General features: G+C 34.0%; 1 protein-coding gene across 5 annotated transcripts; it reads left to right on the top strand.

Annotated features, from left to right (window-relative positions):
- The first annotated feature begins 16,219 nt into the window (after positions 1–16,219).
- On the top strand, positions 16,220–19,287 carry LOC131804247 (uncharacterized). Of its 5 annotated transcripts, XM_059126831.1 has the most exons (5): positions 16,220–16,492; positions 18,370–18,482; positions 18,549–18,751; positions 18,812–18,962; positions 19,022–19,287. In XM_059126831.1, exons 2-5 carry the CDS (start codon positions 18,425–18,427, stop codon positions 19,168–19,170), a joined length of 561 nt encoding a protein of 186 aa, XP_058982814.1. In that variant the 5' UTR covers positions 16,220–16,492; positions 18,370–18,424; the 3' UTR covers positions 19,171–19,287. The 5 variants fall into 5 exon arrangements, 2 of the variants coding, with proteins under 2 accessions (XP_058982814.1, XP_058982813.1); XM_059126830.1 differs by having other exon boundaries at positions 16,220–18,482; XR_009343019.1 differs by having other exon boundaries at positions 16,220–18,482; positions 18,549–19,287.
- Positions 19,288–19,785: the final 498 nt, after the last annotated feature.

Below are 19,785 nucleotides of genomic sequence, written 5' to 3'. Positions count from 1 at the left end.
TGCACAAATAACACATTAACAAAACAAATATGATGCTCCGCCTTCGAAGAGCATAGCTGATTGCTATCGAACACGTTCACAGTGGTATCGCGGGGCATACTGACTGGTCATTGCAGTATCGAATATCTGAGCTCAAGATGGGACAACAGAGTTTCTGACTACTGTAGACTATGTGAAGATGAAGAAGAAGTAGTTTGGCTATTTGGCAGGTGTAGAGAAAGAATCTCTAACGTCCTTCTCAGACATAGTTCTCATTATCATTAACAAGTTTGCTGAAGGCATTCGCTGGCTAGGCGGACAACCCCTCTAACTACGCTTGTCTCCACAAATTTGTTCTTGTCCTTCTCGATTCTTAATGAACACAATAGACCAAGGCTGTGCATCCTTACATCAAATCAAACCATTGCAATATACGGTCATTTGTTTATATCTTAAATTTAAAATAAAACAAGTAAGCAAAGGCTACAGTCGAGCGGGGCCGACCGTTGAACACCCTACAACACTATAATAAACAATACAGTTTATATAGGCGAGATACTCGAAAGAATTCCACAAGATATTGTGACAAATAATAAAAGAAAATCATCAGGTTCCGTTCTCTAATTTTCGAATAATAGCAACTTAAACTAGATCTGGAACTAATATTTCCCAAAGACCTATAATCTCTCAGAAGTGGCAAAAGATTAACATTTATTATTGGTTTTTGACTGAAACGTATCTATATGAGATACAGACATTTGACTATATTCTTCAACGAAATCAGCGTTATCGAAATAGTCAGAAGTGCGTCTTTCCTGTATTTGTGGATTCTCCAAAAAGTCACTGGAATGGACATTTTCGTATTTTGTCTATAAAAGTTGGCAAACTCCTTCACACATTGAATATTTTTTGATGGCCATCCAAAACTGTTTGGCTTTTGCAATGTCCGGCAACCCCCAAAATTACGACCTGCTGACAATTTTGCAGTTTTTTGGTCCATTTCAACCCCTAAATATATGGCGATCATCTTCAAAAAGAATAGGTTTTTATTCTGACCCTCATCTTTTCTCCATGCAAAATTTCGTAAGGATCGGGCCATAAATGCGATCTGTATATGATATCCTGATATCCTAACTACTTAGTTTTGTTAGCTGTAGAAATATTACCAAATGTTTAATTCAAAATGAAAATATGCCAAAAATATGACAAAATTGAAAAAATATGAGAACATTTTACAAAATCAATATTTTCATCTTTAGAAAGATATTTTTATGCGATTTTTTAGACGTTTTTTCTTTCCTATCAAGAGGCCATTCTGAATTAATGAGAACTGTCGAAATCAGTTCAGCCGTTCTCGACATATATGAGATCTTTCAAACATATCTTCTTTTATAAACATATATATATCGCACATATTTTCTATATATCCGTTTTGTTGGATGTTAACATCAATGTAAAGATCAGAAGTAACCTTGTCATGGCTTTGTGATTTCGCCGGGATTTAAAACTTTCGTGGTTTAATGAAAAATTTTGAATTTTTTCAACAAAAAAGATATGGTCTATTTTACTCGCTGAATATTATCCGATGACCACCCAAATGGGTAGGCTTCTTGCCAGCCCTAAACTCTAGCTACATGCGAAATTTTGCGTCGATTGGTCTATAATTGCGACCTGTATAGCTACTGCAAAATCCCACATTTTTTCAGTATTTGGTCCATTTCAAGTCCTAAACATTTGGCGATCATCTCCAAAAGCAATAGGGTTCTATTCTGGTCCAAGCCCCACCTACATTCTAAATTTCATGAAGATCGGGCCATAATTGCGACCTGTAGAGTGATTACAAATTAACATGGACAGACGGACAGACGGACAGACGGACGGACGGACGGACATACATAGCTAGATCGACTCAGCTCGGCGAGCTAGGAAGATCCATATATACTTTCCTATGTGGGAAATCAATATTTCGTGGTGTTACATAATTTTTGGCCCAATCAAACTTATAATACCCCCAACACATAGTGTTGTAGGGTATAAACATAAGCAGCAGAATAAATTCTTTTATCAACAGAACTTGAACAATTTTACAGAATTTTGTATTTTGGATAGGATATTTGGTATTGAAATGTGGGCCAATTCGGTTGAGCCTCGCAATGGCCAAAGAGATTTTCTAAATGGTAACAAAATCTTCATTTCGAGCCCAGATTTTGTATAGATTTTGTTTTCACTATAATATATTCAAATATCAATGTGGGTGTATCGTTAACCCATTCTCATTATGAAGAAATTTCCATTCGGAAATTTGACAAAATAAGTGAAGTACAAAATAGCTATTTACTGCATTTCGAAGGCAATTATAGATGTATTTTACATTTTTATTGCAGAAAATAGAAAAAAATCTTTGAGTTGAATTTGAGTCATTTGATCCAAAAGTTTTTATTTGTATTTAGAAATATATCTTTTTACAAAACTTTAATAAAACATGTGTAACACATTTTACCATATACATCATATAACATTTATACACAGCTACATTCCTAGACTCTTTCAAAATTTAAAATTATTGAGTTATATTTTGAAATCCAATTATGTCAGACTTGTCAGAAAAGGAAAAAACTTCAAAAGTGTCAAACGATCATATTAAATATTTTAGACGATTCTCTTGTTTTAGACTTTTTATTTTATTTGTCTCAACTGGGTGACAAGCTCTCTTCTATCATTGCGTGCGTATCAAGACACATTTTTGTGTACTGTTGCGGAATGGTGGCGTTCTAGTTTCTCATTTCCGCCTTTACCCATGTGTAGTTTACTGTCAATTTTTCAAAATTCATTTCAGATTTCCACTGTTTGTCACTTAATCAATCACACAAGTTTCGTGATTGACAGGAATCCATTAAAAATAGACAAACTATGGAAATCATGCTATAAGGAAAATCATTAAATCCACAGACATAGACGTACACACACAGGGGCTCGTACGTAGGCATCATTTACGTTATTGTGTGCGAGTACCTATGTACAGACTCACATACATGTATGCATTTACTCATAATTGTTAATATGGGGCCCTGTGTATAAATTAAAAATGTGTTGTAGGTGCTGACGAAGCACATAAATAAATACTCAATATACTCGTCTCCAAATTATAGAAACAAATACAGTTTTCCAAAATCATCTGTGTATTTCAAATTTACGCCAAAATGTCAATTTAGTGTACAAAATAATGTGGTACACATTGATTAGTCTTCACGAGCTGAGTCGATCCATCTAAGTGAGTCCGTCCGGTCCTTATCTCCAAGCAATTTTACATACTGTCAGAGTTAGAATAGAAGCCTAAAATATTGGGAGATAATGCAATAACTATGCAGAATGAATTCATAAAAATTCGTCGTAGACCCTATAAAGTATATATATTCATGATCAGCATAAAATTTCAAGTCGATTTAACCATTTCTGTCAGTATGTCTGTTGAAAACACATTATTTGACGTAGAACTTCAAAATTTGGCACAACAATTTGTAGTGTGTCTAGGATAGTTGGTATGGAATATGAGATATATTGGTCCACGTTTTGGTATAGCCGTTATATAACGGTACCTCCAGATATTCCGTATTTTGATAATTTTTAGCATATATTTCAGAGATTTGTCTAAATAATGGTATTTGTAGTTCGTAATGTTTTCTAGCACCGGTAACGGATGATTGTATATATAGATCCACTTTTTCGTATAGCCCCCATATAACGGTACCTCCCGATATTCCGTATTTTGATAATTTTTAGCATATATTTCAGAGATTTGTCTAAATAATGGTATTTGTAGTTCGTAATGTTTTCTAGCACCGGTAACGGATGATTGTATATATAGATCCACTTTTTCGTATAGCCCCCATATAACGGTACCTCCCGATATTCCCGAAATGACTATTTTTTAATTCTTAGTGGAAAAATGAAAAGAATTCAAAAAATTTTGCATATTGTCGCATGATATATCTTGCTGTATACGATGACTTTGGCTATACGAAATGTTCCTTTTTTCATTGTACACTTACAACTACACCACATAGTGGTAAGGTCTGTCTTTGTGCATTTGTTTGTAACAGAGATGGGCATAGTGCTCTGTATTTTTAGTGCACTAATAATTTCACTATCACTATTCATTTAGTGATAGTGCAATATTTTTTAAATATCACTAAATGGTTAGTTGTAGTGCACTTTAATTTTTCACTACCACTAACCCTTTAGTGGTAGTGGAATAAAAAATTGCACTACCACTAATTATTTAATTCTTAGTGTACTAACAATTTAGTGCAATATGGCCAACCTTGGTTTGTAACATGGAGAAGGACGAATCATAGAATTACTTTCTGAGTCGATGTATGCATGTCAGTCCGTCTGTCCGTCCGTCCGTCCGTCCGTCCATATCTATTGTATTCTTGTGAACAAAATGCAGGTAGTATTTATTATCCGATTGAGATGAAATTTTACAAATGGCCCAAGGACGACCCCTATTGATATTGGGATAATCGGATCAGATTTGGATGTAGCTCCCACATATCTTCAACCGATTTCGGGTTAATTGTGCACCAAATGACTAATATAAATCCAAATAACCTGTATTTTGGTAGATCCAACCGAATTCGGTCTAGAAGCAAGCAAATTACATTTAGAGAAAATCGGTTAAGACATAGCTATAGCTCCCATATATATGTTTCATCCGATTTGGGTTTTAAGTCCCTCACATGCGTAGTATTCACCCCAGAAGAATGATATTTGGTACCGGACATCAGATACTGCTCGAAAATACCTATGTTTATTCTGCACCAAATGGCAAATATCAGCAAAAAAACACTGAATTTTGGTAATTACGATTCATCCTATAAACCAGTACTTCAAATTTCAGATATTGTTATAGCTCCTATTTATATGCTGTATACGATTTGGGATTTAAAGTCCCTCACAAGCGTAATATGCATTCCACAACAATGATCTTTGGTACCAGATATCGAATACAATTCTGAAATAAGTGTATTAAATTTTGTCAAAATCGGTTCAGATTTGGATATAGCTCCCATATATCCTCAATCGATTTCGTGTTATTTGTGCACCAAATAGCCAATATCAATCCAAATGACCTGCATTTTGGCGTAGTCCCCATATAACGATAACTTTCGATATTCGGTGTTTTTTTAATTATTTCCACATTTTTTAACGGATTTGTCTAAAAATTGGTATTTGTAGGTCATAATGGGTTCTTGCTCACGTGGCGAAACATTGTATGTATAGGCCCACGTTTTGGTAGAGCCCCCATAAAACGGTACCTCCCGAAATTCGGTATTTTGGTGATTTTTGCCACATTTTCCCACGAATTTTTCTAAAAAGTGGAATTTGTTGGTCATGATGTGTTCTAGTTCCGGTTGTGAAACATTGTTTGTGTAGGCCTCCCGATATTCGTTATTTTGTTGATTTTTGCCACATTTTTCACGAATTTGTGTAAAAATCGGTATTTGTGGGTCATAATGGGTTCTAGCTCCACTTTTTTTAGGTCCACGTTTTCTATAGCGCACATAAATCGACACCCACCGATATTCGGTATTTTGATAATCCTAGTCACATTTACCCATGGAATTGTTTCAAATTTGGTATTATAGGAGATTTGATAGATGACAATCCTTGAAGTATAAAATTGTCTGTAGAGGTGCATTATACAAAAGGTCTTACTGGTATTCGTAGTTTAAAGTGGAGCACGCTTTGATTCAGATACTTTTTTATAAAAATGTTTCCTGTACCCTAAGGTGGAGGGTATAAAAAGTTCGGCCCGGCCGAACCTAATGTTTTTTACTTGTTTGTAATATAATCCTTCTCCCAGTCATATCATACCCTCTATAGCAACCTATAACTGCTCTGAAGCCAAATGTTGATAGGTGGTATGATCTACTTGAAATAAATTCTTTTGTTATGGGAGTTCTACTAAATCTGCATAGTGGTTTTTCTTTTTTCCTTAGTGGTTTTTTACGTAGAAGAACAAATAAGTCATATAAGCTGTAGTTTAGTAACTTCTAAACAGTTTGCCTTCATTCATCTTATGTTACGTTTTAATGTTCTAGCAACATTTAAAATTTGTTTTGGAGATAAGCTTTGCTTGAAGACTGAATGAGTAGAAAACTTTATCCAAATTTGTCTCAAATTAGGTTCACTATTTGGCGTAGCCACTATTCGAAGGTTCCTTAACAGTTATCAGTTGTCATATTCAACCAAAATCCACTTATTCGTTTTATTTCCCAACTCAATTATTTGCTAATTGTAATGCTAGGTTCACTGGTATAGACTTCCACTATTTTTAAAATTTCAGTGTAATTTGGTTAACATAAATCTATAGTTTTCATCACATTTTCTAATCACAGGACTCTTAAGCAACATTTTGAAATCGGAATGGGCATTACTCATCTCGGAAAAATGTATGTTCTGGCTTTGAAATATCGCCGCTCCATTATTACTATTTTGAAGGCTTTCGGTTTTCGGTTCATGCATTATGGTGTAGAGTATACCCAAGTTTGGCCTGATTTTCTAAATATGTTATTGCAGCTTTTCATTTTTATGGCGTAGAAGGAATATAGATGCACTTTATACGGATTCCCGAACAAATGATATTCCAATTTTGGAAAATAAAATTTTGTTTGACAATTCTTATGCGTAGGCAAAATTGAACATACTTAAGCGATTTTAGGACATAATGTTTTTTTAAAGTCAATCTCTTAAATTAATTTTCGATCTTACGCAAATTAACAAATGACGCAAATAATATCTAACAATCGGTGCCGAATCCTTGACGCAATGTTGACGACATTGGGATATAATCAAAAGACCACAAGTTTCATTAAAGAAACAAGATACAATTATTAGACATATGTATGTGTGTTTGTGTATGTATATGCAATTCGTTTATCTGCACTCACACAAATCTATCGGAAGCATCGGTTAGCTGATTGTAGGTGTGGAGCATAGTGTGGGAGATTGTTTTTCTTTGGCTAAGGCAGATGCCCCGTTGATGGCTACATTTAATATTGGTTTGCCCTCCTCTGGCGTGTTGGCACATATCTACATTCACATGTATTATTCCGAAGACTATATGTGATTGTGTACAAATGTAGATTAAAGCTGATGACCGTTTTTGTTTTTCTTTTCGTTTCATAAGTCACCTGTCAAAACAAATTAATCGGATTTTTGGCAAGGGAGACACAAACATAAAAGGGAGAGGTAGGTTGTATTCTTTTGATTTGATGTTAGCTGGCCTTTCCTCTCGATAAAATTATGCTTGAAATGTTGGAAAATAAACGGAAAAGCTTGTTTCGATTTATAAAATTTAAACAGAAATATTCTTCTTTGTATTTAATGCTAAATAGACAGCACCAACTGGAAAAACTGAAAGCATATTGGCTTGTTCCAAATATTTTGATTACAGTGAGGTCGGATATTCTGAATGATATTAGGAATGAAGTATTAGCTAAGTGTGAATTAATTATATCGGTATGATAGACAAAGAACGACACATAACAAGGGCAAGAACAAAACACAATGTAAATATGTAGTTGCACAAGGCTATATTAAGCCTTGTGCAACTTAAGCTGTTATCAGACGATAAGGTTTTTACATATGTGCTGTCAATTTTATTAACCATGTGTATGTCAAAATTGCCATTTTACATACGACTCATAATTCTTGCTATTACACACTTGCATATGTCTTTGTTTATTTTTTTGGTTACATTGTGATTATATTGCATTTTCTAAAAATTATAATCTATATATATATAAATCAATTGTTGTTTGTTGGTAATGGAATCAGTTGAAAACGGCTGGACCGATGTGTATAATTTTTTGTACAAACGTTCGTCATACCCCGAGTTAGGTTTTTAAACAAAAAAATATTGACCATGCCTACTTTTACGTCCACTATCTTGATTTATCTAAAATCTGTATATTTGCCTGATATGAAGTACACAAGATACTTTCCCTCCAACCCTAGGGATTTATTTGGGGGCTGAGGAACTGACCACGCACACTTCTAATCTATCTATATATATAAAATAAAGTTGTGTTCGTTACTACGCTTATAACTCAAGAACCGCTGATCTGATTTTAACGATTAACACAAATTCGAAATTGTCTCTTGGCAGAAAAGCATAAAATCCAAAAAAAAAAAAAAAAAAAAAAAAAATCGGGTAAAGATGTGAACTTTGAAAATTTTCATTTTGACTTTTGAAGTGTACAATAGTAATGTTTTATTTTGCATGTTTTTTTTTTTTTTGCGTTTTGACTTACTATTTTGGAATGTACATTTGTAGTGTTTTTTTTTTTTTAATTCTAATATGATGTGTAGTCTTTTTGGGTTGTATAAAGCGACGAAAATTGCTAAAAATTCAAAAAAAGAGCCTATTGCATTGCAAAAACTCTAAAATCGGGAAAAATGGAGAACATTTTTTTAATGGAATCAAATTTCAAAATAATAGTAAAGACCTTTAAACATGCGCTGTAAAAAACCAGCGAACAAGTTGAAGTTTTTTTTTTTTCGATTTTTTTATTAGTTACTTTGCTTATTACTCAAGAACGTTTTTACGGATTTTCACAATTTATACAACTTCGGAATGCGCAAAATATGCCAATAAAAATATAAAAGAAAACATCCTTTTGGCGTGAATTTTTTTCAATTTAAAAACTATATAGAAGTGTACAATTTTTATTGTTTTGAATTCTGAATGAATATTATCCAGGATCTACATCGTGCTTTAGTTGGAAGATGCGAACACATTTGAACAAACAAAAATAACCAACAAAACTTTATAGGGCTTATTTCAAAACGTGGACCTACCTACTTCTTTCACATGGCAATAATCCGTCCAATGAGAACTCAATATGCAAAATTCATTGGGACTGCAATCAGTGAAATACCGAATATAAAGGGCGCAAAAAAGTAGAGGGAAAAGGATTTCTATAAAATACCAAATTTGAAACAATAATGTGCGTAAATGTGACTAGGATTATCAACATACCCGATATCGGAAGGTATCGTTATATGTGTTAGACAAATCTGAGGAGAAATGTGGCAAAAATCATCAAAATACCGAATTTCGAGAGATACCGTAATATGGGGACTATACCAACAGGTGGACCGATAGATCATTTTCAATACCAACCATCCTATACATAATACAAATTGTTCTGCTAAATGTTGATTCTCTACGTTAAATAATGTGGGCTGTATCGTAATTTAAACAGACGGACAAATCGAATTAGAAGTTTATGCTGATTATGAATATATATATATGTGTATTTTATGGGGTCTATGACGAACATTTAGGGATGTTACAAAGGAATGAAAAAGTATGGAATGAAATAAGCATTAAAGACTAAAAACCGGCAACGTGGACCGGGCCAGCTAGTACTTTATAGATTATGATTATAATACTTTAAGATAAATTTAATTTTATATACTGTCACACAACAAATAAACAACACTTGATTAAATTATATCTTTCCGTTAAAAATAGGGCTCGCTGTGATCGAAAAAGCACATACTAACTTTACTCATGTATTTCATAACTGATATGTCGTTCTTGTATCACACAAGGTTTGCAACTTTTACATATGGAAAATTCGACACTATATATGTAAAATCCTTATCATCTGATAGTAGATTTACAATTCATTTAATTCAGCATATGGAAAAATAAGTCTATATTTCAAATATTCTTCTTCGGAAAAGAACAAAAAAGCGTAGGGCCAAAATCGATTTAAGTCAATCAAAAACAGTCAAAAAAGCGACTTATGTATTCTCACCTATAACGTTGTTATAATTGAACCAGTAAGGAAAAGTCAAAAGTTGGGAGGGGCCGACTATATGATACCCTACACCACTATGCATATATAGTAGAGTACCAGTAAAAAAAGAATTTATTTGAAGTAGATCATACCACCCATCAACATTTGGCTTAGAGCAGTTATAGTTTGATTTCAGAGGGAACTAATATATGGGAGACATATCCAATTCTGATTATATGCTCACTAAATTTGACGGAGACATTTTAATCTTTTATACCAAATAACATTTCTATAGAGTGCTTCGAGAAGGATTATATTTCAAAAACCAGTAAAGAAAGTCTTAAAGTCGGGCGGGGCCGACTTTGTGATACCCTACACCACTTTGCTAATTTGGTAGAGCTCCGCATAACAATTAAACGTTTTAATGGCAGAATTCAACATACACTAATCATAATTATAATTATATTTATTATATTTTTATATATAATAATAATTGTAATTATAATTATTTAAAAGATACAAATGCTTCGGCATATATAGTCCTTTGAACTTATAATTATATTTATAATTTAAAGTTCAAAGGGCTATATATGTCGAAGCATTTGTATCTTTTAAATTCGGACTTGTATTGCCCATTTGGTGCACAATTAATTTAAAATCGCATAAAGTTATATATGGGAGCTATATGCAAATCGGAACCGATTTCAATAAAATTTGGCATAGATATTTCTGAGCTGTATTTGATACATTTCTCTGAATATCGGTGTTGAGGAGTGCATATTGCGGCTGTAGGTAACAAATATAACAAATCGGATGAACAGTATATATGGGAGCTGTAGCTATATCTGAACCGATCTTCACCAAATTTGGCATACTAGCTTCTAGACTCAATTTGGTCGTAAGTGCCAAATTCCATCCCATTTGGACAAATATTAGACGTTTGGTGCACAATAAAACGTAAATCGATCGAAGTTTTATATGGGAGCTATATCCAAATCTGAACCGATTTCGATAAAATTTGGAATACTTATTTTCAGGCTCAACTTGGTTCCACTTGGTTCCATGTGCAAAATTTCATACTATTCGGGCTGATATTACACAATAATAAAATAATAAAAAGCAAATCGGGCGAAGATATATATGGGAGCTATATCTAAATTTTGACCGATTATCTCCAATTTCAATAGGGTTCGTTCTTGGGCTAAACAAATGATTTGTGCAAAATTTCATCTGGATAGGGCAATAAATGCAAACTGTACTTTGTTTTCAAAAATACATGGACAGACGGCCGGACGGACATACATAAATCGACTCAGAATGTGATTCTGTGCAGATCATCAAAAGGATCTATGGGTCTATCTCGTTTCCTTTTGCCTGTTACAAACAAATGCACAAAGACATAATACACTGACAACCTTGTGGTGTAGGGTATAAATATATATCGGTGCCGAGTTCCACAAAATGGAAACGTACGACCCGAAATGCACTTCATTTCGACCGATGTAAGCCATTATTTGCACAATAAACCTGAAATCGGATCTCGATAAAATTTGGGGAAGGCATTTCTGAGCTCTATATGATATCTGATACCAAATGCATATTATGCTTGTGAGGGACTTTAAACCCCAAATCGGATGAAACATATATACGGGGGCTATAGCTATATTTGAACCGATTTTCTCCAAATTTAATGTACTTGCTTTTAGACTGAATTCGGTCGGATATGCCAAATTCAGGTAATTTGGACTGATATTAGCCATTTGGTGCACAATCAATCCGAAATCGCTTGAAGATATATATATGAGCTATATTTTAATCTGATCCGATTATCACCAATTTCAATAAGGTTTGTTCTTGGACCAAACAAATATTGTTTGGAAAATTTCATCTCAATCGGATAATACATGCGACTTGTTCACAAGAATACATGGACAGACAGACGTGCGGATGGAAGGACGAACGGACAGACTGACTGACATGCATAAATCGACTCAGAAAGCGATTCTATTACGATCTTTCTTCCTTCCTTCTCCATGTTACAAACAAATGCACAAAGACATAATACCCTTACCACTATGTGGTGTAGGGTATAAAAATTCGTCTCAGCACCGACGCAAATAAATAAAAGAAATAACCATTTATTATTTTCTTGTTTATTTTGGCCCCTTTGAAAAAAAATCAATGAAAATACTTACAGTCTCATATATAAATGTATACCACAAAAAATTGGTACAAAATATTCTCGAGCTCCTCTTGTTTTATCAACATTTCTTGCAATAATATATATAATTTGTTACAAGATGAATGACCTCTGTCTATGAGGAAAATTATTTTCGGTAAAAATCATGATTTTTTGTGGCAGAAGTACCAGGGGGTGGGGGACGATTTTGCTAATCTCAGAACTTGATGTACCACGTTTGCACGTCATTGGATATTCCCTTCGAGAGTTATCGTCTCCAAATGTCTTCAAAAGGATTTCGTTCCTCTGTAGCCATTTGTTTGAAGGTATACAAATATTGAAACTTTTTGAAAATACTTACATTTTTGTAAAATAAAACCGCAAAGAAAGGGTCCTATCTTTATGTTCAAAATTGAAATCATTTTATTTTGTTGTTACAATTTTTTTAGGATACCCATATCTTTCACCTTTTCTCTAAACAGAATCTTCAAATATTTGCAATTGTCGGCAGCACTTTTATGAATTTTTGTCCCTGTTTAAGCGCCACATTTATTGAACATATTGAAAAATGCAAGATACACAAGTATCTTGCCAAGTCTTTTGTTTTGAAGACATCATTCAAAACATTTCATCTAAATTAATAATAACCAAATGGAAAGGAGCTTTAGCACAAATGAGCTAAACTAGTTCACAAACTACTTTCTATATGACAGCGAAATAATCGATTCGCACGCGAACTCTCTTTTAAATAGTTCGCGTAAGAGTCGAATATTTTGGATAAAACCAAGTAATTGATTAAAAAAGACCAATTTTACAATCGTTTGAATTTGTATTTCTTAAAAGACTTTTCTTATATGAGTTGGGCCCCAGTGGGCCCCACGAAACGAAATGCTGTGCACGTTCCCGTACACATGTCTGTATGTGTGTATGTATTTTCGTGGCCGGACATTTGTTATAAATTGATTATTCCACACTATGTGTATGTGTGTCTGAAGCAGAAATGCGTTCTCATGATGAATTTGTATCACAAAGATTTTTTACTAGGAGACAACAACAACTTATCGTTTTTGCCCACGAAAAATATAAAAAAATATGTCATCTTCTGTGTGGATTAATTAATCAAAGCGTTCTGTTATGTTTTTTGTTTTACTGAAGATCTAAATACGAATCCATCACATTTCCAATGATATTTATCTTTGTACGAATGAAATATTTGTTCCGACGAAAATACACCGAGTGAGACACAAAAATATTGAAACAGTCAAACTTTCATTTTTATTTTCTAAATTTTTATTATTTGTCTGAATAAAATAAAATCTTTTAGATACAACCGAAGCGTATTTCAAATTTCTTTTAAATACGATGTGGTATAAGTGTATATTGGTTTCGGAAGCTTAAAATGCTAAATAAATTACAAATTCAATAAAATATTCTAAGTGTCTGAAAAGAGACATCATAAATTTTAAAGCGTTAAATGGTACATATTCTTAATTCACAATTCGGCTATCCCGTAGAAAATATCGGATATCTGAGGAAGTCTGTCGGATTAATTGACATCAATGGATAGATCATGGGTTCGGGAGATGTTGCTACGCCAACATTTGTGCAGCCGAAATAATGATATGGAGCAAAATGAGGAAATGTTGATTGATTTACATAAAAGTTTTAGCCCATTTCACCCTCTAAATACTTGTCGATCATCATACAAAATGGTAGTTGTCTTATTTGTCCTAATTGAAATTATTCGCCTATCGGACTAAAATCTTGTATTTGGTCATCAACAAAAACGATAGTCGTCTATTCTGGTTGGACACCGACCTTTGGTGACAGTTTCATCTCGTCGAGATATGAAGATTGACATACCCTTCACAAGATGCATGCAAGATACAGCATTTTTCAAATATTTGCCGTTTATTGTTATAATCAATAGGAAGAAAGTCATTTACATTCCTCCAAATATACAGGGTGAGATGAAAAAACTGCAACCAACTTCGGAATGCTGTAATTTCTAAGCCATTCGTCTGACAGCTGTTAAAATTATTCCAGTGACAGGTTACTATATTGTTTACAAGCGTACAAAAGCATTTTGGTGCGAGTTTTCCAGAAAAAAAGTTATTCGTGATGCAATTCAAGCGTGATAGTGTGATTTCTTAAATTTAGCTGCAAAACCACTAGTGGCTATCGTTACAATTGAATAAATCTTTTGTGTCTCGTACCATCGATACTGGTAGCGTAGCCAGACGTCGAGGAAGTGGACGGAAGAAAACAGCAACATCAGCAGAAATGGTTCGAAAAGTAAAGAATCGACTTAATCGAAACCCGTGTCGCAGTGGCCGAAAAATGGCTCGTGAGCTGAACATTTTACAATATTCCATTCCACAAATATTGAAAAATGAGCTCGGGGTAAAGCCATTGAAATTCCAAAAAGTGCAAGAACTTACAGCTCAACAGAAAGATAATAGACTCAAAAGAGCTAAAGAGTTGCTTCGCTTGGCCGAATTTGGTTTTCTCCGATGAGAAAACATTTGTTGTCCAGCAAACAAAATGATCGTGTTTACTTGTCAAAGAGGTCAGCTGAAAATGGGCACCTTCGGTTGGCCACCAGAAGTCAAGCGCCGGCCATGGTGATGGTGTGGGCCGCCATAACAGCCGATGATCACAGCAACATCAGCAGAAATGGTTCGAAAAGTAAAGAAGTGACTTGATCGAAACCAGCTGAACATTTTGCAATATTCCATTCCACAAATATTGAAAAATGAGCTCGGGGTAAAGCCATTGAAATTCCAAAAAGTGCAAGAACTTACACCGCAACAGAAAGAAAATAGACTCAAAAAAGCTAAAGAGTTGCTTCGCTTGGCCGAATTTGGTTTTCTCCGATGAGAAAACATTTGTTGTTCAGCAAACAAAATGATCGTGTTTACTTGGCAAAGAGGTCAGCTGAAAATGTGCACCTTCGGTTGGCCACCAGAACTCAATCGCCGGCCATGGTGATGGTGTGGGCCGCCATAACAGCCGATGATCGCTCTCCGCTCGAATTAATCGACCGTGGCATCAGAATAAATGCTGAATATTATCACGAAAATATTCTGGAGGGTGTATTAAAGCCTTGGGCACGCAATCATTTTGACCGCAGACCTTGGTCATTCCAACAGAACTCAGCAGCATGGCACTCAGAACGCGCCACCCAAGAATGGTTACGAAATGAGGTTCCTCGCTTCATTTCCAGCGCATAATGGCCAGAAAAATCTCCGGATACCAATCCATTGGACTATTCTGTCTGGAGTATTTTGGAAAGCAAGGTTCGCACTAAAAAATACCAAAGTGTCGATCACCTCAAGCAAGCGCTTCGTCGGGAACGGGCCAAAATACCTCAGAGCAACATTCGGGCAGCGTGTGACGGTTTCATTGACCGTTTGAAGACCATAATTCGTGCCAAAAGTGACAAATTCGAACAAATATAAACTTATTCTAAAATTCGACGCTATTTCCGACGTTTTTTGCGTTCATTCAAAAAAAAAATGGAAAAATTTTGGCGTTTGTCTTTGTTGCATTTTTTATCTCACCCTTTATTGTATGGTATACAAATCAATGGAAATATAAACAGAACTGCTTAAAAATATGTACCCTCCACAAGATGCGTGCAAGATACAGCTTATGCGTAAGGTGAGTACACAACGTTGACAACATTATCGAATATTTGCATTACATTATTATAATCAATAGGAGGCAAGTAATTTTTATTCCTCCAAATAATTTTTTATCATAAATGAAAGATAAACCTACAAAACGTATGTAATCTCATATATTTCCTAAATTTGTGATTCTAAAAGATGAAAGATACAATATTCAATTTTCAAACACTTAGCTCAATAGTGGAATTCCTGTAAAAGAAATTGATTCAATAGTTTCATAACTGAAGCTAACAATATGGTTATGGTTTTAATGGGCACCTCATGCCAATTAGGCTAGTTCCAGTTCGTTGTGGGCATTAATCGATACAGGTGTTGGATACTCGCACACACCATTGACATTGTTGTTAATATTTTATAAAACAAAATTGAAAACCAATATTTGTATAAAACTAATGCGACAGCGACTGAATACTTTGTTCGACGTAGACTTGTATGGCTTCGAAATGCCATTGAAAGAACGAAATTAAATAAATAAAAATAACACAAATCGATTTTAATAACAACAAAATCAATTGCGAAACAAAACACATACCTAGACGCACAAACGGTTCCCTGCTGCGAGCAAAGAACCATGTATCTTATATTACCACTTTATTTCTACAGACAATTGTACTAGTTCAAATTTCAACAATTTACGAGTAGAGTTTGGTTTGGGACACTGATTGTAGTGTATTTCTACTGACAATGTCGACAGTTGGCTTTTCTTTTATTGTCATTAAAACATATTGAATATATACACATTTTTATGTAATTTTTTTGTAGATCGCATCGAAACAACGCGTTTTTATCGGCAATTAATTTGTTTTGTGTGTTTTATTGTTAAAAAGGTGATTATTTATTAAATATATAAACAAAATGAGTAAAAGAAATTATAAAAGATTAATTAAAAAACAAAAAATATTGTATAAAAACAGAAGTTTGCAATGTGAACAAGAAAATAGTGAAAGTGAATTTGTGTCAAACGGTGGAGATTTTATAAATGATTTCGTGGAAAATGGAATGGAAGATTTTGCAGTTCCGAAATTAATGTTGCGGGACAAACTTAAAAAGTGGTGCATGGAAACGAATCCTTCAAAGAAATGTTTGGAAAGTCTTTTATCAATATTAAAGGAAGAAGGTCTAGATGTTCCGCTCACTAGAGAGACTTTGGTGGGCAGAGCAAAAAATATGTTAACGAGAAATGTTGCCCCTGGAATTTATTGTCATATTGGCATAGAAACACAACTACGAAAAGTTGGTCACATTTTGGAAAAGTATGAGGAAGTCGAACTAGATATAAATATCGATGGAATTCCACTGTTCAAAAGCTCTCGTGTGCAATTGTGGCCAATCCTTTGCAGAATCGTTAATATTCAGGAGAAAACAAAACCGTTTGTTGTTGGATTATACTTGGGAAACACCAAGCCGGGTAGTGTGAATGTGTATTTGAAAGACTTCATTGATGAAGTGATTCTACTAAAAGGTCAGTTTATCATACAACAAAAACATTTAAAATTGAAGTTTCGTTGCTTAATATGTGACGCACCAGCAAAAGCTTTCGTTTGTGGAGTTCCTGGACATACATCAACACATGGCTGCACCAAGTGTACTCAAATTGCGAAGAAGGTAAACAATGTCTTGACTTATAGTAGCGAGAGTGGTTCCCTAATCTCCGATGAGGACTTTGCTGTGCGAAAGTATCCATGCCACCATTCCCAAATGTTCAAAGAAGAAAAAACTCCTCTCGAAGAAATTGGATTTGGTATGATAAATCAGACTCCTTTAGATAGCATGCATCTCATTGACCTCGGAGTCACCAAAAAAATGCTAACCAGAATAATGCATAATAAAACTGAAAAGAAAACCTCAAAACAAAATATTTCAAAAATATCTTCTGAATTGGTGAAATTTAAAAAATACATTCCAAGGGAATTCCCAAGAAAACCCAGGCCTTTAGATGATCTTTGTCATTGGAAAGCGACTGAATTTCACCAGTTCCTTGCTTATACAGGAATTATTGCTCTTTATAATAATGTACACGAAGATATTTATTATGAATTTTTAACTTTACATTGTGCTTATCGACTTCTTAACAATGCACGACATATGGATCAAAATATTGTTCAAGCTAATAATTTGCTTCAATTATTTGTCGAGAACTTCTCAACTGTATTTGGTTCGAACAGCATTTCTTTTAACGTTCATAATCTGCTTCATTTGGCTTCTTGCGCAGAAAAGTATGGTCCCCTTATTTCGTTTTCTGCATATGCATTTGAAAATAAACTGCAAACACTGAAAAAACATGTTCGAAAACCATCACATATCTTTCAACAAATTATTCAAAAGGAAAAAAATTGCATGATTGTCAACACTATTCAGGATGGGTTAAAATATGAAAAAGGTGTTATCGTTGGAGCTTTTGTAAATGATTGCTACATATCCTGCAAAGAACCAGATAATATTTGCGCGGTGAATTCATGCATTCCAATAAAAATTGATAATATAAAGAAAAAGGGCGAAATATATATTGAAGGCAGTCGAATTTTGGCATTAGAAAGTTTCTACGAAGAACCGGTGAATTCTTGTGAGATTGGTATTTTCAAAACGAATCTGACTCTAGGGGAAAAAGAGACATTTTGTATTAAAGACATTCAGTTCAAATTTGTATGCTTGCCAATTGATTCTGATTTTGTAATCGTGCCCATTTTACATTCCTGCTTTCCAGAGAAATATCAAGCACAAATTTTTACCTCCTAAGTACACAACTCCCGCACATAAACATGTCGAACGAAAATGCCAACCCTTCCAAAGGAAAAATGAAATATTTTGCTCCACAAGGTAATCTCCAAAGATTATCACTAAATTTTTAACAGTATAACAAAATTGAGTTCATATTTTTGATAGCTAATGCAAAATGTTCTTCCTGCCAAGAAAATGCCAGAAAACTAGACACGATTATTGATATTTTGGCGGAGCATAAAGTTTTACTGGATCGTGTTATTTCTCAGAACGCATTTGTGGACAATATTATGACAATTTTTCCAATTGAATCGGAAGAAAAACTTCGAGAATTTGATCGAATTCTCGCAACACAAGCAGATCTATATGTACGTATCTGCGTTTTGGGAATAACAAATTCATAACTAAAACAATTTTTACAATTGCAGACTCGACAAATGAAAAATCTCATTGCAGGTAACGCTGAACGTAATTTGCATAAAGTATTTGGAAGAAATATTATTATGGATTTTAATGTTGACGGAACTTTCGGGAAAAAAGGTCTACGAGATTTTGGTAATGTACTTGCCGCCATAATAGGTAAAACGTGTTTGTTTTTGTTTCAAATAAGTAATGCTAAAATATAGTTTATAAAACAGAAGTTATATCAACATTTAATAAATTACCTGACAAGACTTTACGAGCAGCGTTCCAACGCCAAAAGAAAAAGTATTTTAAGATCAACAAACGAAGCAGGCGCACCGAAGAAAAGGAACAAGATGAAAATGATGAAGAACCACAAATTTAACTGAATGTTTTTATGTTATACTATATAATTTTAAAATCCTAGTTCTAACACTATTCAGTTTTATTAAAAATAAGACAAGGTTTGGCCAGCCTTGAAAAAAGTGAGCTATATATGTAATCCATTTCTTAATTTATTACCTTGCCTAAAATTCGCAGACTGTTTTAGATTAATTAAATATATTGTGTGTAGATTGAACTGTGCTTTACTTTTGTTTTTGTTACTTAATAACTGCGTTAAAAATGTAACGTTGTTAAATACTTATTCTATTACAAGCATTTTCCTAAAAATCTCAAATGACTATTTGGTTCGAATGCCTCCATATGATCTCGAAAGGACTAATGGTCTTCTAGTGTTTATTTGGTTCAAATGTCTACATATAGCTCAGGATACCCAATAAAATGCAGTGATTATTTGGTTCAAACGTCACCATATAAACTTAAAAGATCTAATCTTTTTCTAGTGATTATTTGGTTCAAATGTCTACATATAGCTCAGGAAACCCAATATAATGTAGTGATTATTTGGTATACACGTCATCACATAATCTCAAAAGATATAATCTTTTTCTAGTGACTATTTGGTTCAAATGTCACCATATAGTCCCAAAAGAACTAC

This window comes from Musca domestica, unplaced genomic scaffold (genome assembly GCF_030504385.1).
Source record: "Musca domestica strain aabys unplaced genomic scaffold, Musca_domestica.polishedcontigs.V.1.1 10, whole genome shotgun sequence".
NCBI lineage: Eukaryota > Metazoa > Arthropoda > Insecta > Diptera > Muscidae > Musca > Musca domestica.
Note: the sequence above shows the minus strand (reverse complement) of the source record. Positions and strands in the feature narration are given on the sequence as shown.

Excerpts from the sequence above, each read along its gene's own strand:
- LOC131804247 (XM_059126831.1), top strand. The coding sequence starts at position 18,425 with ATGTCGAACGAAAATGCCAACCCTTCCAAAGGAAAAATGAAATATTTT. Across the intron at positions 18,752-18,811 it reads CAACACAAGCAGATCTATAT|ACTCGACAAATGAAAAATCT; the intron begins GTACGTATCTGC and ends TTACAATTGCAG. Across the intron at positions 18,963-19,021 it reads TGTACTTGCCGCCATAATAG|AAGTTATATCAACATTTAAT; the intron begins GTAAAACGTGTT and ends TTTATAAAACAG.